At 39.3% G+C, this 23,772-nt stretch overlaps 1 protein-coding gene across 1 annotated transcript; it reads right to left on the bottom strand.

Annotated features, from left to right (window-relative positions):
• Window positions 1-3,237: 3,237 nt before the first annotated feature.
• Window positions 3,238-23,589, bottom strand: LOC138003578 (fibropellin-1-like). The gene is made up of 21 exons (XM_068849699.1): window positions 22,408-23,589; window positions 21,972-22,088; window positions 21,052-21,162; window positions 20,685-20,795; window positions 17,695-17,808; window positions 17,012-17,125; window positions 16,546-16,668; window positions 15,712-15,825; window positions 14,612-14,725; window positions 13,996-14,070; window positions 10,901-11,020; window positions 9,939-10,055; window positions 8,567-8,677; window positions 7,629-7,739; window positions 7,134-7,268; window positions 6,193-6,333; window positions 5,588-5,698; window positions 5,236-5,334; window positions 4,438-4,533; window positions 3,666-3,761; window positions 3,238-3,402 (listed from the first exon to the last, which is right to left on the bottom strand). Exons 1-21 carry the CDS (start codon window positions 23,531-23,533, stop codon window positions 3,383-3,385), a joined length of 3,276 nt encoding a protein of 1,091 aa, XP_068705800.1. The 5' UTR covers window positions 23,534-23,589; the 3' UTR covers window positions 3,238-3,382.
• Between the last annotated feature and the right edge of the window lie 183 nt (window positions 23,590-23,772).

Genomic DNA, 23,772 nt, shown 5'->3' with positions numbered 1-23,772 from the left:
TTGTGGGAGATGTTCTTCAATTGGCAGAGCCTCAACTAAGAAAACATGGAGTTGATATTGATTACCGATATGATGGCGATTTGTTCAATCTGTGCCGGTTACATACCAAAACAAAGATGTCTTCAGTCTTAGTTGTGGAATCCAAGACGCTTATGATGCTGCAGTCTGTTCGACATCAGAAGAGGGATTACAGAAAAACACAGTTGCATTTGCAGAAGTATTGTTTCGACCTGTCTATGGTACCACCCCCGCAGCTGCCAGTGTACCCAAAATCACTGTGGATGGAGCTGTGGATGGTACTACCTTAAGGTAGTACCACACTTTAAATACCTTGGAAGCTATGAGGCCAGTGTTGCGTCCCCTGATCGTGAGATAAATAACAAGATCAGTGTTGCTGTGATGGCTTTTGGTGAGCTACGTAAGCGTGTCTTTGGTAAGCACGAACTTGAGCTCGCTACCAAAATGCAAGTGTTAAAGCTGTTGTCATACCAGCCCTTTTGTATGGTTGTGGAACTTAGACTACTTACCGATATCAAGTAAAACAGCTAGAGAAACTCCACCAAAGATTTTTACGCACACTCTTGAACATCGAGTGACAGGTATGATCGTGTTACTGATGCTGAGGTTCTTGACTGGTGCTCTATCACAAGCAAAGAGGCTATGTTGCAACCAAGTAGTCAAAGGTGGTATGGACACCTTGGGCCCTTTTCTCGAAAGTCCCGAATCTTTACGGGCCATTTTCGGGTGTCACAATTCCCTTTTGTATCTCAAGAACAAAGAAGGTTAAGTCTTTAATCTTCAGTTATTTCAAGAAAACATCGGCTTTCCAAAACAAGCGGTTGGCCGTTTCACAAATGGCTTTTTGGGCCCGAATTTCGGGACTCTCGAGAAACGGGCCCCTTGCTAAAAAGAATGCACAACGATTGCCTACACAGCTTCCCTACGGTCAGCTCTCTACAGGAACCAGATGCACCGACGCTCCTAAGAAAAGATTCAAGGATATCCTGTAAAGGACCTTCACTGATTGTGAAATCAGTAACTGGGCCAAGCCCCAGCAGATAGATTTACGGGGAGGAGAGCGGCTTTCAATGGTGTAAAGACCTTTGAAAACAAGATGTGTTTGGCTTAGGAAGGATAAAGGGCAAGACGAAAGGTTCCCGAGGCATTCAAATTAATGCCTAATGCCTACCGTCTGGGTAGTTGTCTGTGAAAAAATCATATCAGTGGATCACCGTGCTCGTGTCGAACGGCAGTTATCCTGATGATGATGAAACTGAAAGGCTTAAAATTAGAGGTTTAAGTAAGTTTAACAAGTTCTTTTATCTTTTGAAATCAATTTGTAAATAACATGATGCTTTCTATAAGCAAACACGTATGCTATTGAAAGAAATGTAAACAGTGACGTCAGCAAAGATTGCCTTATTGCAAACCCTTCTTAAGTGGCACAATTCCACTCGTTAAATATCTTCTTGGCTAGTAATTAAGGAAAAAAACTTCCTTTAGAATCAATTTTGCCATCTTTAGAATTCACAATGTGTATGGCTTTAATTATAATTGCGTAGAGCGAGTAAAAGTTTTGGTTGATATCATTTTAAGGGATGGAGATTGAAGCGATAAGTTTGAAAGAAATGCCTGTAGATTCTTCAGCCAAGTACTCGAAAGCTTTATGGAGATTGTTGAAGGCCGCCTGGTAAGTTGAACTTTATTTTAGTAACTGGCTCTTGGAATTGTGTATAGAAGTACACGTGTATACTGACTCGTCCACACTTTTTCTCTGTTTAGAGTAAAAACCTGTAAAGTGAATAAAGGCGTTATAGTAACATTCACAATTGCAGCCTAAGTGTATTCATCGGGTACAGTCCACGGTCAGTATACATCTAGTAGTATCTATTTCGGCATCACCTTAATATTAAAGAATGCATACTCTCGTAAATATCCTGTGAAATCAGGGCGTTGTCATTAGCGCCAACCAGGCACCATGGATATATAATTTAACGGGTTTTTGCTGGAAGAGAATTTCCAGTTTCCAATTCCCGCGTATTCCTCGATTATTTCGACTGATTTATTTGCCTTTTGTCTGTCTAATTTATAGATGAAATTTGTGTCTTTTTCTTTCGTTTAAAAATGTACATTTTTCTTTTCCTCCTTACATCGCAACACGTTCTGGGACAGGTTTCTGAGCAATTAAGAAAGCACAATGGGTCGCAAAATTGTAAAGGGCTAGACAACAACTTTGAAAGATGGAGCAAAACTTTGGACTTGTAATCGGAATCTTGGGTCTTCAAAGATCTTCCCACTGGAGAGACGGATTTAGCAGGGGACGAAAACAAGAATGGACGCGGTGACGTTTTGCAGCAATACTGGGGACACTCCCTATTGCAAAGGGAAGAGCAGAAATCAGGACATGGAAAAGTTGTCGAAGGTGAGGTTGTAACGTTCCCAGTCAAAGTAATTGGCTCATTCCATAGTGACGTCTGGACTGCAGGTGTGCCGTGCACGATAGGCTGCTCGAGTTTGGTAAGACCCTGACAACACTCCAATGGACAAGTGATACCACAATGGTTTTCACATTGTTCTGGACAGGCTTTCGCTGCTGATGCTGACGAATCTGGAAGAAATGGTCTCTGGCAGCAATTCTGCGGGCAAGGTGGATGACAGTATGTTGAGCAAGTGCTTGGACAGGGAATAGAAGGAAGTAGAGTCACCTTGCAGCAAAATTTGGGACATAAATTATTGCAGCTTGAGCTGCAAAACGTCGGACATAATTCTAGATATGGTGTTGGTTGCTGGGATGGAAGCTGTTTCGAAGAGCAGCAATAACTAGGGCAAGAAGGAACACAAATTATTTTGCAGTGAGAGGGACAAAGCGATATGGGGGCAATTGTGATCTTGCAGCATTCCTTTGGACACGATGAAAGACAATTGGTGTGACAAATCGGATTGCACGTTGGCTGTAGCATTGCAACTGTGGAAAGTGAAGGAGTTCTGCAGCAGTGGCTTGGACACGAGGAGTCACATGAATCTTTACAGCTACTTGGACATAGCGCTGAGGATGGCGTGGAGGCTGTGCAGCAATGTGTTGGACACATTTGATGACAACTATTTTGGCAGTTTGATGGGCATATAGGTTGATAGGATGGTTGCACCACATTGCAGCAATGGTTGGGGCACGGTGGACGGCAATTGAGGCTACAATAAGTCGGACACGTCTGCACTTTGGGGTGTTTAGGGGCTTGACAGCACTGACTGGGACATCCTGTTCCACATGGAGATTTTTGAGCACACTCTGTTGGACAATGCCGTGTTGTCGGTGGCTTTGGCATGGCGGCTTTGGAAACAGGAAGAACATGAAAACGTCAGAAGGCCAGCTTCGTGATATCATCTAAGGTACATGCACAGCGGCTGCAAAGAGAATTTAATGATTCTAACTAAGTTAAATTCACCATTGAATCTCATAGGCCAAGCTTAGTCAGCAAGCAGGAGATGGCGTTTTCCCGCATGCTTTATCACAAGGTATATGATCATGTCGCCAAAAAACGAACAAATTAAACAATTTTGTTTCGTATTATGGATGCGCTTCGTAATAACGTCGTAAGGTTTAAATCAGAATACTAAATGGACGGAACCTTAAACCTCGTCATCGTGGCTGTGGTAAGCCTACTTACCAACACATCGATGGCCATTGAAGTAGAATCCAGGTACACAGATACAGATCCCACGAACACAGTGGGAATGAGATGGGCAGCCTTTACAGTCGTCCTCTATGAATTAACCAATATTGGAATATTAGTCTTGTGTAGCAATTGGTTCTTTGCTAGGCTCAAACTTGTTGTCCCTGAATATACGTGATTTAAGCGAATATGTATGGAGTGGGTTGGAGGAACATTTTTTTAATTTTAAAATTTGCACCAGTTTCAATATGTGATGGAGTGGAAGAAAGCTTGAATGAGTTTTTTTTGCAAATATACGAGAATGTCATTTCTTTTCCAAGGCGCAGACTTTCCCTGCTTTAATCAAACGTCCCATGAAACTCGGTTCCCGTCCATTAGCTCAGGGGTGGTGATCTTTTGCTAAGTTACCTCTAAACTTATGAAAGTTAAACAGCATGAAAGAGTCAAGATTTTCCATCAATTTGGCCCCACAAGATATGTCATGTGAATGACATTGGCATCGATATATCTCCAGCATGACACCAAAAACTGCTTTTCATTCTGATTTCCCGCACTCACTCATTAGTGAAATGATCGCCAGTTTTGCTCTTCATAGGGCACCAAGGAGCGAAATTTGTGTGTTAAATATGAAGAGATTAATCTCATCAACAAGACCTGCTTGAAATTAAGTTCGCACCAATTGTACTACACGATTGTTATATCTGTCTCTAGAGATTGCTTGCAAATCACTTATGATCAAACTTGAATGGCTAAGCACTGTTCTCACTTTGGCAATGTTTTCCATTTCCAATGAATCCCGGCTTGCACACGCATTCATCATTTATACACGTTGCATTTGGACTGCATCGACGGCATCTTTTTACTAAAGATTTAAATACGACCATCACAAACTGAAACATGGACTCTGTTTTATTAGCATACACCTTTTTCCAAAGTGGCCACCATTTAGATATTCTTTTGTTTTTATTCAAAGGAGACCTTGATGCCTCGTTCAATGTAAAATTTCTTGTGAATTTTAAGGCATCAAACATCAGAGGCTAATTTGAATTAAAACAAAAGAATATTTAAATGGTGGCCATTTTGGATATAGGTGTATCTTTTCAATATTTTAAGACGTTAGAACCTTTGGAATGAATTACTTATTGTTGTTAACTGTCTCTATCAATTTGAACAAGATATTGATGGAAAGGTAAATGATATTACAAGAACGCGTGGCAACCTCGAATAAACATTTTAGTGACTTTCGTAAGAAATTGAGAACATTTAACTTCTTGAATTTTAAGGCCAGCTGTAAATGTAATTATTGTATTTCTTAGGTTTTTATCTTATATTAGGCACTTCATTGATGTTTTTTTTTTTACCCATTAGGACTTGTATACTTTCTATCCGTAATTTATTAATTATTTTATACATTTGTTATTGTATTTTCTTTTTATTGATTTTAACGGCCATGCATTTCGTACATTAGCCTCATCCTACGCAACGACTATAAGTAATTGATTGATCGAAGCTAACACTGTCTGCTCTCTGGGTAAATAAGATGCATCTGCTCATGTTGACTCACGTTTTTCGCATTGGAAGCCATCACCTTTGAATCCAACCCTGCATCTACAGGCTCCTTGGACACAAATGGCGTGAATATCACACTGATCACAATCATCCACTGCCGGGAAGAAATGAAGTAAATCAGAAAAACATATACTCTCAACATTAAAGTGTGCTAGCGAAGGAAAACTGCGTTCAGCAACGAAAACACCTTTAGTGGGTCAGTGTTAAATGTAAAGATGCCAAAGGTGACTTTTGGAAAGACACATTTTTTTAGGCTGAGTAACATCTTGACAAGTGTGTTACTTTTGGAAACGTGCCCATTGACCACAGTAAAGATCTCCCATGACTGTTTATGAGAAACAAAATACCTTCACAGTTCGTTCCTCTGTAGGATCCAATGCATCGGCAAGAATACCCGTCTGTAGCTTCCGTGCACGATCCACCGTGGAGACAGGGATTTGGGTGGCAGTAGGACTTTGCTAAAGGCAAGAAAATTCAAAACATACCCTTTCTTTAATTGTCTATTTTCTCGTCTTGAGGAGCAAGGTTTCCCAATGGATGCTGACGTTGCTTGAAGCATGCTACACTACTAATAACGGACTTAACACTTGTTGGTTAACGAGGTCTCGAAACTCATTGGTTACTAAGGGTGTCTGTGGATTATTCGGGCTCATATACTGCTCATCCCACCAACTAGATTTGTCTTCGGTGTTTCCTAGTTCTCCTCAAACGTCTCAACTCTCAGTTTGTGTCTTAATCATATTCTATGTATTTCTAGTATATCCTTCCATACACAATCTCACGAGCTTATTGCAACAAAATTTACGTTTAGATGAGACAAGAAAGTCATACGAATCCCAAATAAGGATCATTCTTTAACCATCATTCCCCCTTTGGACCAACTCCTTCCACTGCGGCTAAGTACCATGCAGGTTTACAGGCTTGCTATTTCTTCAAACAAAAATCCAATTACATCTCTGTTCACACGTTGCTCCTTGAAATCCTTTCAGGCACATGCACTGGAATTTCTTTCCTTTCGGAACACATCTTCCATCGTTCAAACAGGGGTAACCAGCACAAGGATCAGGGGGTCTTTGCGTTGGGGCTGCTCCTGCTAAAGAAGAGAAAAGCAATTGACTTCTTGGGGGCTACATCTCTAGCGCTGGGATTCTTTGGGCAAACGTACGTCCCATCGTTCTATTTTTGTAACATCTCAGCTTGTTAATATAACATTTTTGGGATCAAGTAATGTCTTACGACTGGAAAACTACTAATACACCGTGGAAGTAATGGTAAATTGTGGAAAAGAATAGATCTTGTCTATTTTTTGTTCAACGTCGTTCAACAATGTTTCACATAATGAATAGCCTCTTTTAGCACTTAGCATAATGCGATACACAGTTCAACATTTGTGTAACGAAAGATACAACAATTGCTGACCAGCGGCATTGGAGTAGCACCCACACCTGCTGTAACTTACGATAGAAGCCGTAAAGCATGGTTGAAGTTAAAGAAAAAAGGAGCCATCGTCTTGCCTTCGACTTCGGTCGACCTCTTGAGTGATAAACAAATAATGAACGTTTTGTCATCAGTTGAAAGACCAAGGGTAAACTTCTCCCATATAATCAAATCAAGAGACGGAAAATTTGCGTCTGTTGGTTCATACACATTCTAGGATCTTCCAATTGGTATGATCCTCGTTTTTTGGGGTAACCAACGCCCTAAATTAGTGAAAGCCACACAAGTGATCAAGACGAATCTAGGTTATACGGAAATGGAAAGGTGAATGCATCCACATCCAAAAAAAAGACTTATCATTAATCAGCTGATGTTCGTATTCTTCCATAGTGGAGATCAGGTTCTTGTTTGTCTAATCTTGATGCAAGGAATCTTTGAATATAATCGTGGAATTACCATTGTTGCCGATGGAAAGCTCACAGTAATTGCCTTGGTAACCAGATGTACACTGACAACTATGGCCATTTGGCTTTTCGTAACATGATCCACCATGTCGGCAAGGATTTGGAACACAAAATCTCGGATTAGAAGCTAAAGGAAACAGAAAAAAGAAAACTCCATACAGTAAATTCCTGGGCTAAGGAATTGTTGCTCGAAAGTGAAGTCCGTCATGTTGCCCTATAACATAAATAATTAAATAATTCATCTATCAGAAATACAGTCATTTTTATCTTACTTTTCTTGCTTTTTTATCCTGCTTTGAGCCGTGACTAGCCGTTCAGTATCAAAAATTCGACGTCATAATTCGGCTTAATTCTTGTTTACTTTTTAACAGCGATTTATCAGTTCCCCTACTACCATTCGACTGTTTTCAAGCCTCTATATCGCTATGGACGAAATTACAATCTCTCATCACACTATCTCAAAGCCGTAGGTGCCATTTGAACTCACCTCCTGCCCGATAACATTCGCCTCGAATCCCATTTCCATAGAAACCAACGTCACAGACGCACTTTCCAGTCTCGCAGTGCGCATGAACATCACACTTAGCACATTTGTCCTCTGAAAACAAAGAGGACAATAAAAGTAACCAACAACGTTCATCAGTGAATAAATCATTCTCTGGATCTTTAATATGTAACTAAACAACAACGTCATCAAGGCAAGGATGTCTGAAGTTGAGTATAAAGAGAGGAACAACAATTTTAAGAATTGCCATTTTTTTTTAATTTTGCAATACGTAGTTAAACATGTGAATGTTGCCTTTATGGTGTAAATTACAATTATGGAAAGCTAATCGCAATAGCACTCACATGTAACTCTTATTGTATTTTGCTATTGTATCGTTATATATTCTTACTTGTGGCTACGTGTCAGGTCGCTATAAACGCCAGGGTGACGAAAGGAACTTTATCATTATTTAGGCAGTAATTGGGGATACTGTAAACTGAAGTGAACAAATTAACGCAAATCAAATATATACTTATAGGCGTTACGATGATTCAAGTGAGTAAAACTCAAATATATTACAAGCCGAAATACCTTAGTCGAGTGCTATTATTCTTTCCTTCTAGTAACAACTCCCCGAGAATACTAACTTGATCATTTCCCCCTATTAAACGCAGGCTGGTTACAATTCTATCTAAAGCAATCTTGAGTGTTTAATAGGCCGTTTTAATACTTTATTCTTCATACGCTAATAGCCCAAGTCACATCTGATTTCATAGAAAAACCACAAAAAGCCGGGTTGCCCTTTTTTTCCTCCTTCCTGCCTGTGTGTGAATGGTTAGTCTTTAATGGAGCAATCTCCACGATCATTAAGGCTATATTGGAAAGCCACGAGCAAGGCATAGAGCAAAAAAGAACGGGCCTTTTTAGACAGTCCTCACCTGCACAGGTTGAGCCTTCAAATCTTTCATTGCATTGGCAGACGTACGAGCTTCTCTTTTGCTGGCACGTTCCTCCATTGTGACAAGGGTTCGGCTCACAGACCCCAGCGTCTGTAGTTTGACAAGAATATTTGTACCAACACAAATCAATTGAAGACGGAATGCCATTCTACACGTCAGCAATTGCTGACCTCTTTAGAAACGCGGGTCAAAACATTCTGGTGTAGGAGTAGCAGCGATTATGGAAATCATTGTAAAATTGAGTTGAGTCAGCTCTCAATGTGAACCTCCACAGTGAAAAGCTGTTGCTTTGTTAATAAACTGTAGCAATTTGATTATGATAACTTGTTTAACTTAACCCTGGCCCTAGAGTCCTCAGAACAGAAAAGAGTCCGTCCTTTTAGCCTTTCTACAGCTTGCCCTCTCCCCTCAGAAAAAAATGTCCTTACTTACCCCTTCCCCGAGTTTTCTGAGGGCAGAGGGCGGCTCTACAAGGGGTAGTTCTGCATGAGGATCACGTTAAACACCATTAAGCTTTTGAGACATAACTTGCAATACAGAAAGCTAGCTTCTAACGTCTGGAACTCCGTACCAAGCTCGGCAAAGTTTATGTGGGTTCTTTTACGTCCCTCAGGGTTTCTATGACCGAAGGGTATGATCAAAGGGGTATAAGACTGGGCCTAAGCTTTATAGTCCTTAATAAATTAAAAATTAAATTAAATTTGCTGTTTTTAGGTCAAAACTGGGTCAAACTCTAAATTATTACATTAGCTCACACGTCAGAAACCCATGCAGGATCGAGCAACTCCCATGTCTTCCTGTCACGGCGTTTTCACCGACCGATTTCTCTTTAGATTGAATTTCCCGCGAGTGAGACTCCCACATGAACCCGATGACCAATCACAGGGAACTATCTTGACGTCATAGCGTCACCGAACCGAAACTGCCTTTGTTGTTTTGCGGCAAAGGTAGTCCAAAAACAGATGGTCTGTAAAAATGCGGTGACGTAGGCTTAGTATGGGAGTTGCTCGTCCCTACGCATGGGCACCTGACAGGTACATCATTAACCCGACAACCCGCTGACAAGATATGAAATATATTTATGGCACAAAGAGCTATTCGAATTAATTTTTGGTGACTTTCCGACACCGTCTCCAATTTTCAAGTCTTAATCCATTTCCACCCTCTCCATTCTTGGCTGCAAACAGCAAAAAATAGCTTCAGTGCACTTCAGTGGTTATTGGCAACAAGACTACTTCATTGATGCAAAGACGTCTTTTAGTGTTTGAAGTTCGACTGAAAAAGCGTGACCCTACCCCTTTAATCTCAAACGAAAGATTGTCTTGACAGTGCCTTTCCAGGCGTTACTTACCCTCGCAGTTTTTACCCTTGTATCCATTCTTGCATTTGCATACGTAGTCGTCCAGAAGTCCTTCATCAATGCAAGTTCCTTCATTTTGACACGGGTTACTCAAGCAAGGCCTGATACCTGCCACAAATTATAATATTTGAGTGTTCTGAAACTCCATCAGTTGATCATGATGAACACTTTTAAATCCTGTAGATTTCGCTTTCTCGTCCTTGGCGACCAAAACAGTACTTTGCCTCGATTTGCACGAGCTTCGTAGAAAGACAGTAAAATTTCCCATGATTCAAATCGAGCGGAACGGGTGTGTATTGCTTAACAGGAAGGAACCAGAGAAGTAGTATATTCCACTCAGAGAGCTAGAGTAGTGCTTGTATTTTAAGGGAATAGTGCAGGTCAGATCATATCAAATCTTTCACGGTGGTTATTCGACCTTTATCAACTCGTTTGACAAGATCAATTTCCCACCGACCCAGTACCACAGTTTCTTTAGAAATAAATATAGCAATTTAGTTTCTAAAGAAACTGGTGGTGAGTCGGTGGGGAAATGAAACAAAGAAAAGGGTTTATCAACTGGGTTGATATGGTAAATTGACCACCGTAGAGAAATTCCAAAGCCGGCGTTTCGAGTGCTAGCTCTTCGTCAGAGCGAACTGACTCATAAGCTAAATGACCCATTCGCTCTGACTAAGGGCTAACGCTTTAAGTGGGTTTATCAGCTGGGCTGATATGTTATTTTTACCACTGTAAAGAAATTCGGAAGCTGATGTTGACCCTTCAACAGAGATAATTATTGTATTAAGGGTTGTAAGTGGTTATATACTACGTTATTGCTGGGGATAGAGAGATATCAAATAATTCCAGTAAAGAACGAGAAAGAGGAATACAACAAATCAGCCTCCTCAAAACGTTTCAACAAAGGTTTTTTTTTTAGTTTCTTGGGTCGCACGGGTTAAGTTACATCTCACCTTTGCACAAAGTACCAATGTAATTCAAAGGACATTCGCAATCGAATCCAACATCATTCTTGTGACAAGTACCGCCGTTGTAACAAGGGTTGGGATGACAACTATTCATGACTAGTTGTGCTACGAAAGAAACATAATAAAAACACACCCTGTGTGTTAAAACTTTCAACTGCAGGCAACAAATCTACCCTGCATACTGCATATCACACCTAAAAGGCAACTCACCTTTGCTATTTCTGTACATATGTCATAGCATTGTTTTAATTTCATGGCTGAAATCACATTGTGGCCTGTTTTTATAGGTGTCAACGCTTTTTTCACTAGATCTTGATATAATTTCCAAAGTAGCTATAGTGTCTGTTAACCGAGTCTATCAAAGTATGGCGTGCAAAAACATCGCTAAAGAGCCTAAAAAATAATTATTTTATTTGCGACAGCTGCAGTGCAATACGAGCACGTTGTGGCATGATTAGCAGCCAAATACCAAAATACTCTTTGTTTGTCTCCCAAATTTCTCATAAGCATTGCTTCCAGTTTCTCTTGGCACTTAAAATGGTCCTAAGAGAAAACAAAAACAATGCTTATGCAAAATTCGGGGCACAAACAAAGAGGATTATGGTATTTTCAAAAGTGGCCTATTGATCCCAGGCTACCTCGTCGTCAAAGAGGCACATGGAGCTTCCATTTCAATGGGACCACTTTTAAAATACCATAATACTCTTTGTTTGGCCCTCAAAAATTTCGCATAAGCATTGTTTCCATCATTTTCTCTTGGGACTTACATTGGTCCCAAGAGAAAATAAAAATAACGCTTATTCATAATTTTGGAGGGACAAACAGAGAGTGTTATGGTATTTTTGAAAGTGGCTGATCTTTAACTCGCCTAGAGTTTCAATCTTATAACTCTGCGTCAAAGCATAAAGTTGTCTTATTTTTAAACGCTGAACAGCGTCTTGTTTTTTTCAAAAAGAGGAAGGATGCTACAAGAAACTCCAGATTAGATGAGAGGTTTGTGTTTTTAATTTATCAAATATATAACATGTATCCAACAGAAAAGAATCCAATACGCCTTTCTTGCGCAAATAAGTGGCGAAGTATTCAGCATTATTTGTATTTTATGCAACGTTTAATAAACGAACAGGAGTGTTTTATTGGGTTTAAACCATGAGGCGAAGCCGGTGGTCTTAACTCGATAAAACACGACCCGCGAGTTTATTGAATGGCTTCAAAAACATTCCACAAAAAGCACGACATGTGAGTTTATTGAACGGCTTCAAAATCCACAAAAAGCGTCTCCCTCTGGAGTCCAAACAAAAGTTCAGGGAGGATAACATTAAAGTGCCCCTGTGATCAAAAAAAACAACTTCCTTTTTTCTATCAGATTTTGAAGGTGTGTTTGCTTAACACCTGACTGGCAAAATTTTGAGCTTTGATTTTTATCCAAAGGCCGTTTACTTTGAGTGTAAGTTTTGGATTTCACGGTCCGCCATTACTCACGTTCAAAACTGACCGATTGGACCTCAAAGGTTAATATATGCAAAGCGTGAGTTTAAAAGTCTGAAAGCCCAAAGCCCCCGTGCTGCATATTAATTCTGCGGCGTACACACGTATTGACTTCTTAAACTATTGAGCCTTTGACGTCATTTTCTCCTCGATCCAGCTCTCTCAAGAACATAATGTTAGTAATGGCGGACCATTAAATAGGAAAATTACAGTTAAAATAAAGAGGTGTCTTTTTCAAATCAAGGCTTAAAACGTGGGGCACCTAGCGTTTTGTTAACATAGTTTTGAAATCCAAAGAAAAATATGAATTGATTTTTTGGTCACAGGGGCACTTTAACATAAAAGAAGAACAAGCTATGCCTTATTAGTATGATTTATGTAGAGAATTTTAGCTAATAAGGAGTATTTGTCAGTCGTTTTTAAGGTAATGCATACGTGATGTTTTATCAGCCCGTTTCTCGAACGTCCCATGAACTTTTCGGGTCCGAGAAGCGATTTACGAAACTGACATGCGCTTGTTTGGACAAGCAGTTCTTTTGACATGTTTTGAAAATCACAAAAAGCGAACTATTTGTGGTGTTTGTGACTTAAAATCCCTCCGTTCGTGAGATTCAGAGGGAATTGTGACACCCGAAAAGAGCCCGAAGCGTTTCGGGACTTTCGAGAAACGGACCCCTGATAGGCAGTTTCTCTAATTAATTATTCATCCGTTTTGAATGACCTATTGTTGAGAGATATAAATTATTTCATAACGGTAGTTCTAAGGAGTAAAGAGTAAGCTGGTTCAAATCTAAGGTCATTGCGAAAGGTTTAACATCAAGTGATTCCAGGTCAAAAATGACAAACCCCCAATAGAGTGTTTTCACTCACGTGATCAGTAACCTTGTTTTTCCACCGAAACATTGGCGTGATGAAAGAGCTTAATTCCCTGGAGGATTAGTTGGGGACACCAACATGGCCGCCATTCCTTTGTTTAGGGATACCAACATGGCCTCCGTGACGTCACGTGTGAAAACACTCTATATAAGTGCAAAAATCCTTTTTTCGAGTTGAATATAAACATTACAACTGAAATTAATATTGCAAACGCGAAAACCTGGACAGAAGCCATGATTTTATTAATGAAACGCATAAATGAAAACCAAATATAGAAAATAAACCTGACAAAGTGACCGAGGAAGTCGGGTGAATGAATAAGCACGTAGATCGTCTCGCACACTGTTAACCAGACCATGATTGGCTGAGCGACGTAAAACAAGTTCTTGAGGAAGAGTTTGTCCTTTAAAAGAACGTCTTCGGCGGACAAGATATCGAAATTCATTCTCATTGGGTAAGGACAGAGGAATGTCACCATTTGGGTGAACTGAAAGTGGTACTTTGACTAAGAACTGAAGCCATAATTGATCACCACTATAGGTAATTAGTTTTATTGCTGAACTTTAAAGACCATTGCCGAGAATCAAGTATGTTAATCTGTTTCTAAGTGAGTAATTTAATATTAGACCTTGCCAACTAGCAGAGATTCACGGCGTCACCAACTCCAGCTTCCATCAACTGGAGCTAGGTCATATGTTAGGGAAAAAAACACTTACTTCTTCCTGGCGTCGGCAAGATTGGGCTTGTGGTATTTTTAGCATAATTCATAGTATAATTTGAATCTGTAGGCTCTGCAAAAAAACTGAGGCTTTAAAAAAGAGGCAAAGATGAGGTCATATACATTCTATTGACTAAATCTCCACACAATGAAGTATCATGTACGTTATTGCCACCATGATGTTTAAAGAAAACAAAAGATTTTTTATTATCCAGCGTGTTAAAGCTGTTAGTTGTCTCAAAGTAAACATCGATTTCAAACCAATTCTCGAGATTAACGGCGAGATGAGGCGCAGAGCGATAAGCAAGTGACGAAGTCCCTACTCTTGATAAAGTAACCTTGGAAAAATGTTTGAGGGACTTTAAGAAACTATGTATAGAATGATCATCGCATAACAAGGAGTTTGTTTTTCTTGTTAATTTTGATTCTTTCTTCCGACTTCACCGTGCAACTGGTAAGTTACTCCCTTAACTGCGCATGCAACCGTGGTGTAATATAAGTCATTTCATGTATTCTCGACTGTCTATATTTGTACAAAAGTTCCAATGTCGTGAATCAAAACTATTTTTTTTTTAATCAACACGATTTAGGAAGAGAACATGAATCATAAATACCTTCACATACATTGCCATTTCCAAAGTATCCAGCCTTGCACGCACATTTGCCATCTACGCAAACTGCATATTTATGGCAACCAGTGCATAATGGAACGAGAGGTAAAACTTTCACTAGAATTAAAATAGTTCGAAAGAACAAAAAGATATACATTTGCCAAGTGAATTCAGTGTTGAACTGATGAATCTCAAGTTGAATTGGGATTGGACCTGCCTTGGACACAGTACCTGGCTACTACCGCTTTTTCTAAGGTGTTAGTATGGCATACATCTCCGAGATGATTTGAAGCATAGCAATGGGCTATACTACTACACGTATCAGAAAAATTAAGTAGAGAGATAACCTACCCTTGTGGAAAGCCGGCGTAGATTACAGTAGCGGTAATAGTGTGATTTTTTTTCCCACGCGCGTTTGGTGTTTCCTCAGGAACATACCTTAACCCAAGTTTTTTTTCTCTGTGATGACACTACAAAATTCAGGTAGGAAAATTTCGCATTACAGGTATTAAGGCCCGTGCAAACGCTCGCAACATTGTTGCGCCCAACATGTTGCGAGCGTTTGCACACCATGTTGTGTGTCGTTGCGTGTTGTCGCGACTTGTTGGAAGTTGTTGGATGAAGTTTGAAACTGGTCCAACAATGTTGCGTTCGTTTGCACAGCACATCCAACAATGTTGGCCCGGCGCACGCGCACAACATGCCGCGTATCCACACAAATACATGCGAAGAAAAAATCAATATGGCGTCGGAGATGGAAAACTTCCCAGAGTCCTTTGTATTCTCATCTAAAGATCCAACATGTTGTGACTTGTTGTCAGCCTTTGCACAAATCGGCTAACATCGCGCAACAAGAGACAACATTGTTGGGCTCAACAATGTTGCGTGTTGTTGCGAGCGTTTGCACGGGCCTTTAGATGTTGCGTTCCAGGCATAGTCTAGAGCGACGCCCATGAAGGTAGCTTACAAAGTTGCAATTCAACTGAAGACATCGGATAAACCAGAGTAGCATTCGGAACTATTCCCGATTGTCAACCTGGTTTCAGTGTCAATCTTGAATTACATTATTCTAGTTTCACAGTGATCACGATGATAGTACACACCTTCACAAGTCGATCCGTTAAATCCATCTTTGCAAACACATCTAAAGGTCTCTTCAATTTCAATACACTTTCCTTCATTTAAGCATGGGTTCTTGGAACAGGGCCCTTGCAATTCTAAGAAAAGAAAAGAAACAAGAACAAAGTAACGCAATACCTTGATTATTGCTTTAAATTGGCCTTTCAAGAAACGTGCTTGGGAACTTTCCTTAAACGCAAGTACCCCAGGACAACTGTGTTCACTTGCTACAATTGTTGTTTTTGCTGTAGGTTGACATGCAAATACCAACTTTTTTCGAGTGAATTTGTTTCTAGTCGCAACAGTTACTGGTTTGTTCTTTAAGAAGGTCGGTAACTATTTTTTCCTATTGTTCAGAATCACCTTTGAGAAAGTTCGGCATTGCAAACAGAGAGTTGATCTGGATGCTTTGCCCAACAAAAATTGTCACAGAGAAACTCTCACATGTTGATATTGATATCCTTAACAAGATAGCGGATACAAATGTTGACGTTATACCAGAGTCGTGACGAGGTATATTTTTCGTAACTAATCCCATATTTTTACCCAAAATCTTGATCCCTGATCCCAAAAATTATGAGAATGTTGATCACTGAACCCACAAAAATTTGGTTTTTGATCCCTGATCCCTGATCCCGATCCCACGCGTTGTGGTTACAGATCCCAGGGCGGCGATCCCTGATCCCGGCCCTTTTCAGGCCTTTGATCCCTGATCCCATCTACCTCGTTACGACCCTGTTGTACGCGCTGTCCGATATGGTCATGTATAATTTACTTGCAATAAGTACTTCGCCTTTTAAATGAATGTGATGTCTTACCTTGGCAGTGCTTCCCTTGATATTTTTCAAGACATTTGCAGTAAAATCCTTCCTCTTCTCGATCATTTTCTACACAAGTTCCTCCATTTTGACATGGTTGCGACTCACATTTTGGGATCTTCTCTGTAAAAAAAAGGTCAAAGGCATTAACTACATTAGATGGCGGTGCTTCATTCTGAGTAGTCGAACCTTTTATTGATCGAAGATCAAGCTATATGATCTTTCGAACCGATTACCTGTTGGGACAATTGGGGCATAGTGGTGTAGCAAGCTTCTGACTTGTAATATCTTAGGATCTCGATGGGAAAACATGAAAAACGTGGTTATTGGTTGTAGATTTCCATGTTTTAAATGTTCCCCGCATTTCATTATCTTGACGTCAACGCGCACTGAAGATATGCTTAATTTACGAAAATATGCCACCCCATCTCTTTCGAATACAGTACACGGTGCAAAGTTAACCTACCTTCACATGTGATCCCTCGAAATGTTATTAAACACTGACAAATAAACTGCCCAGCACCAGTGTTATGACACGTTCCGGAGTTCTGACATGGATTTGAGTAGCACACATCCACATCTACAAGCAATATTAACAGTCAGTCGCTTTCGATTCTGGCCATTTTACTAAAAACTTTCCCAAACAATATTTCCGAAAGTTTCATGCAACGCAAATCTATCAGCACTTTTTCGATTGGTTAGCGAACGACGTTGATGAAACTTTATCAACCTTTATCTCATTCACAGCGGTCTGAGCTGCATGCAAATCCCCAAAAAGATTTTTTTTGCACAAAAAGGATTCCATGTTAGTTATGAGAAAAGCAATACGTCATTTTAAAGCTAAGAAAATAAGCTCTCCATACAACATATATAACTAATTTATAGGGAGAGCTAAAATATTGCAGTAAAACGACGCAGGAACTAAGCTCTATTAGAATGGACCGACGAAATATTCTTTTATTTCATAACATCAGGTCACCTTCGAGAGGTGCATACATGTAGGTGCCATCCCAATATTCCACAAATTTCATGGCGAAATGTTTGTTGTTACATCTCATTCTTTTCTCGGGATTTTTTGTCATGTGAAAAGTTACGTTTGTTGTGTAATAATTGTGAAAATTTCAGTATTGGTGACATAGATAACATTACCTCCACAATCTAATCCGTTGTAACCTGGTAAGCACTTGCATTCAAATCTGCTTTCTCCATTTAGGCATGTCCCTCCATTTTTGCAAGGATTGCCGTTTGAGCAATGGTCAGTGGCTGACAAAACAAGAACTGGGGCTCATTGGCTTCTTTCATGGGAAAGTACAAAAAACTATGAAAAGTGCTTTTAGTTGGATAGATGAATTGGATGGTATGGGATGGGATGGGATAGGATAGGATAGGTAAAGGTGATTTCATAAAATTTACTAATGCCTAATAATGAATGTAAGTTAAATATCTCATAAAATCTAAAATTGAATTACAGATCATATTAAGATAACTTAAATGGTTAATCTATGGACAAAAGGACTAATGAAGCAAAATATTTTCGTATCTTATGGGACTTAGTTGTGATATAAAGATTAGCATAAGCCACGGTGTTTTGTTCAGAATTAAGCAGTTTTGGACAGGGCAGGTCAGGCGTTTTTCATGTCGTTGTCGAACATTCGCTTTCGTTTATATCTTTTAAAGAAAATAGTTTTTGTGTAACGTTATAGAAAATAGTTTCTGTTCTCGTAAACAATATAGGTAAAAAAGAAAATCACTTAATTATTAGTGGTGAAGATAGAAACATAGATCTTTTAAAAATTGAGTGTATTTATCAGTACTAGTCACAATTTAGAAACACGTTTGATGCACGTTTCAGAAATGCTATATACTATAAACTTTAATAATAGTTAACAGTAGTTTAACTACTATTCTTGCATGTTTCAGTTTTACACATTGCAAGGAAAAACGTTTTCTGTTTCCTGATCAGAGTGTGTCGAGACTCACATTTACTTGGAAGTAGACTAATGAGACAGTTTAGCAACAGCCCTCACAAAAACGTCCCCGTCTATCACATCAAACCCAAGATAGTAATTAATGTTCTGAATAGCCTTGAGGTTTGTTTCTTGGTACAGGGAAAGAGACTGGTAACGAGTGAGCTTTTTCCGTTTTGGTCAGTGGTTAGGTGTTGCCATCATCCACCAGTGCGGTCGCATGAAGCAGAAGTTCAAGCCTTTCTACCGATTTAAGAATGCATGCTGATTCAAAGCAAGAAACTGTTGGCACCCAACTATATTTCGAAAGGTAAGCTTTAACTGTTCGCAAATGGTTATTTTGACACTTGATTATCTTAAAATTTTACGATTTTTTGTGTTAAATATTTTCACACCTCAAGTCGATTTTGAGACAGTGATATTTTTTGTTACATGTAATTGCTAATAAATAAAGAAATAGATAAAGCTTTGTCAAGAATTTTCACATTACAACAGTACAGATTCAGTTGTAAGCATTGAAATATTTGACATGAGAACGCTCATACAGCAAGTGATGTGAGTATTAACTTCGTTCATTTCTGAGAGAATAATTCGTTGATTATCTGTTCAAAGATGAATCCGCAGCTGAACTGTAGAATACTCGGCCAAATATATGCATATGAATGCTGCCAAAAAGAACACAACAGTGGTCTGGTATTCTGAAATTTAATTAATACGCCTAATCTGGTTTTCTGGACTTGACAGTGTGCCTCTTGCTTTTTTATTTGTCGTTTACTATAACCTTTTACACAATTTACCTAAATTCTTCAAGCAAACGCTCATTTTCCTACGTTTTCTTTGTAGTAGAGCCTCCCTAACAGTGTTTACGCAAACGCCTTATTCAACTGGCAATATGTTAACATTTGTAAACCAACCTTTGTTAGCATTTCTTGGAGTTTGTGTTCATGGACAAGGATAGAATATGAATTAAAAAGATCACAACGTGAGTCATCAAATAGATTTTTTTCATTTCAGTAAAATCGCTAAAGAAAACTAACAGGACAGGGAAAGCTCCTTTAGCAACATAGAAAAATGCTTAGTAGCTAAGTAACTCTTCCTCTTATCAGTTTTTCTTTTCTTACTTAGTAGGTATACATATGTTGTGATTTCCTTTCGTACACTGATTTAAAGCTTGCCTTTGCTTTAAGCATGACTGTGACAACTGACTTCCTCTTTATCAGTTTTTATCAGACTTCTTCTTTATCAGTTTTTCTTTTCTTACTTACTAGGTATACATATGTTGTGATTTCCTTTCGTACCCTGATTTAAAGCTTGCTTTTGCTTTAAGCATGACTGTCACAAGAAATCTTTTCTAAGTTTAATCTCTGAAATTAATAACAGGTAATTATCTAGTTATTTACTGTCTTATCTGTGTTCTAATTATGAGTAGTTTAGGATTTCAAGGGTATTTTTCTTGGAGTAGTCTGAAATTTCTTCTTAGGTTTCTGATTGGCTGGAATATAAGATTATTTTGATTTTATTATTTCGATCTACTGGAATAAACTTTTTACAGAAGAAAGAAATGTGAGCCTTGTTTATTGTTCTTTATACGTAAAGAGAGTTCGTGTATTATGCAATGCCATCTGTGTGCCTCAAATGTACTTTTGATTTAGGCCATCCCCCCTTTTTTTCTCGTTTAGCGTCGAATGCGTTTCCTGATGTTGGGTCGGTCGGTTGGGATAAAAAAAAAAAAAAAATACAAGAAGTTTCAGGAATAGGAGGCCTGGTACCTCAGCATCACTGCTGTCAAGCCTGGAAACAACAAGATACGAACCCAAAATCAATATGGGGGAAAAAGAGGTTGGTGTTATTGTAAAATTAAGACAACGAGGGAAAAAGGTTCAACCACCAAAACTCCTATGCGACGAAAAAATGGTTTAGCGACGTCGTAAACTTTTTTTTTTGATAATGCCAAAAATTTGAGTCGGTCCGACGACGCTAAACGGAGAAAACAAAAGACGATGCTCTAAAGTGCCAAAGCCTTTCACGCAAAACTTAACTTCCCATAGCGGAACACATTCCGCAAAACACATTCCGCGCGGTAGTCAAATTAATAACGAATTGATTCATCGGTGATATTTTCGGCTACATACAATTTTAAGTTTGCGCTCTGTGCATTTATCTCAGACTTACCTTCACATTTGCTTCCTTTAAATCCTGGGAGACAAGAACACTTGTACCAGTCCCGGCCATCTTCACATGTTCCTCCATTCTTACACGGATTCGAAGTACACTTGCTGAATACTATGAATATATCACAACAATCGACAGTCAGTGCTTTCTAATTCATGGGAAAAAAGAAAAAGAAAAAACTATCCCAAAGTTAAAAACATTTATGATGGCGCAACAGATTGATCTTTTGGTTAGTAGAATAGTGCTAAGACGAAATATGAAATATCTCATCTTCATACTGGAATGAATTACTTTCCACCTCATGCACCTCTTCCGTAAAATTGGCAAGGTTCTAGCGAGGTGTTTCATACGTACAGAAATCACTTACTGTCACAGTTTGGTCCTTTGAATCCTTTCACGCATGTGCAGTGGTAGCCATAGCTGGTTGCATAACAGTTTCCCTCGTTTTTACAGGGATTTGGAAGACAGTGGTTGACATCTACACAAAATGAGCATATATTTAATTTGATAATGAATGGCAGATATAAATTGTCTGACGAAGGTGCATTTCTAAGGGTATGTGGGAATCTTAAGTACGTACGTTTAATTTTGCTCGAAGTTTTGGGAAAAGACAACTCGTGCTTCTAAACATGTTCGACAAGTTTCATTTTGTGGCAAAAAGTGGCCTCTCGTAAGCTGCTCTTTTTTTATGCATTCGTGAACCTGAAGAGTTCATGATCGCACAAATAGTGGAAAGAAACCGGTGAATGGTGAGAACGTCGTCAGTCTGTGATAATTTTGCAATTCCTGAAATGCTTTTGTTCTGTAAACGTCATCATCACCTGTCGCCATCTAGTCTGTAACTCTGAAACACGTTTATAACTTAAAGGGTGGGTCTCCGTAAAAAAACCACAGGGCACCTACTACACGGATTAAAGTTATTAGAACTCAAGATGTGTCCTTGTCTGGAATTGTTTAATTTAGTTTGAAAAAAAAATGTTTTCAAGACATTTTAGACTGATTTTTCTTCACCTGCTAAAAGTCTGACAGCATTTTCCTTACATTACAATGAAGCTAAAGACCTCAATTCTACGTAAGGTCCAAACTCTTTCCAAAATGGCGTCGTTATTTTTTTCATGCACGTACCTGATTTCACTGATCTTATAGATATGTGATTATTTAATGACACGATCGATTGCTTGGATGGCTGACACGTTTTTCATTGTTTTTATGTGCGCTATTTATTTTATTCTTGCCCTCTGCTAAGTTTCAATAGTTCTTACATTACAAGATTGGCATTAATCTTACCCTGACAGTTCTTTCCCATAAATCCGATGGGGCAATCACACTCGTAGCGCTCTTCAAAAGCTGTACATCTGCCATCGTTTTTACACGGGTTCGGACTACACCTTGCCTTGGAAACACCTGTAGGATAAAACTGAATTCAACGTTTTGACCTTTCGTTTCAAATGGTAAGTGGAAATTAAACTGGAATTTGAGGTCATGTACGGAAAGATAAATTTCCATTTTTGATCTTACTTCAGCTTCTTTTGCAAAGTTAGTCCGATTGAGGAATTTTGGGATGGTAATTATAACTACCTCTTCTTTTGAACACCGAAATATATATTTTTATGAAAATGACGTTGCTCTTGGACTTACTTTGAAAAAATAGAGGTGGTGAAGTTTCGTAGTGGTTTATTGCCAGCATTTCAAAGAGACTGATGAATCAAGATTAAAGTTTTACCTTTTTTAACGTGTCTGTTGACTTCTTCGTGGATTTCACCAGCCAGCCATGAAACTGGTGGTGGCGGTGGGCCAAACACGCCACTTGGAGTTTCAAAATTTGGAGTTGTCTCAAAGCTCTTAGGCCCGAATTGAGGGTCATTATCATACTCAATAGTAGGAGTAAGATCCCTTGTAGCTGGCTCCTCACTCATTGCACGAGTTTCAGCCGTGGGATTGTTTTCAATGGGAGCTGTAATTTCACTTATTGACGTTGGTCCCATGTCATTCATCGCTTCCATGCCCTGAACTGGTGAGTCGTCATGAACAGAATGGAAATCGTAACCGGCAGCCGGCTCCAAAAGTTGGCCCGGTCCTGTGCCACGAAACGACGGTATTTGCATAACTGGAGGTAAACGGCGCACTGGATCGGGCAAATGTAATAGTGGTGGTTGTGGCGGTGGCCCTTGTTGGAAATGAATACCACTCAGAGGTGCTGGAATTATTCCGGGGCCATTAACATTGAGGAAGCCGTCCGGTCGCGTGAAGGGCTGCATCTGTCTAGGAACAGATTGTTTACTAAGAGAATTTAAAAATTGCGTTCGTTGGATTTGAACAGGAAGAAATAATCTCTTGACAGCTCCACCTTGCTTTTGAATTTTGGCATTCAACATTTGAAGATTCCGCAGAACTGTGTTGAACGGTGTGGCTCCCCAGATGTGAATTGCTTTTAAAGGTGGAGGTTTTCTTCGACGATTTTTTATCACAGCAGACGTTGCTACCACACGCAATGGTTTTGCAGGTTGAGGTAATGCGGTTGAAACCTTCCGTCCTAATTTTGTTTTGTGTCCATTGTTGCTAGTTTCACGCTTAATTCTTTCCGTAAATTTTGTAAAACCCTCTGCCACACCGCTTCGAACAATTCTTCCAGCATGGATATAGCTTCGGATGAAATTATTGGTCCAGAATGGATATAGGCGCGTATGTTTGATTCTGTGATTAAAAGTATCTAATAGGCTGGAATTCCTTTTACGAAGATTTTTGCATCTCGCTTGAGTAACCAAGACAAAACTAAACCATAAAACAGCGATGTGAGTCCAAACTTCTGTCATCCTCAATTTGTTTGTGTTGGTAACAAATATCCCCATAGTTTTTCCACGTATTTTTCCATATCGAAAAACCAAAATCAGACAAAAAACGCGGTAAAGATATATATATATATACAACTCAAGACTGTTTCATATTTGATTTGGATTTAGTTGATTTCATCAAATCGATGACATCATTCAAAAAAAATCAACAATACAAAGACCGGTTCATTGTCAGGTTACGTTTCGATCGGACACCCCTTTATGTTGTTTGAATCCCAAATCAGAAATCGACTCTG

Source organism: Montipora foliosa, chromosome 5 (assembly GCF_036669935.1).
Source record: "Montipora foliosa isolate CH-2021 chromosome 5, ASM3666993v2, whole genome shotgun sequence".
Classification (NCBI taxonomy): Eukaryota; Metazoa; Cnidaria; class Anthozoa; order Scleractinia; family Acroporidae; genus Montipora; species Montipora foliosa.
Note: the sequence above shows the minus strand (reverse complement) of the source record. Positions and strands in the feature narration are given on the sequence as shown.

Bases quoted from the DNA above. Each gene is read 5' to 3' on its own strand.
- LOC138003578 (XM_068849699.1), bottom strand. From the start codon at position 23,533: ATGGGGATATTTGTTACCAACACAAACAAATTGAGGATGACAGAAGTT. The intron at 20,796-21,051 runs GTAAGTGATTTC...ATATATTCATAG, and splicing joins CAAAGGACCAAACTGTGACA to TATTCAGCAAGTGTACTTCG. The intron at 17,126-17,694 runs GTAATGTTATCT...TATTGCTTGTAG, and splicing joins CAACGGATTAGATTGTGGAG to ATGTGGATGTGTGCTACTCA.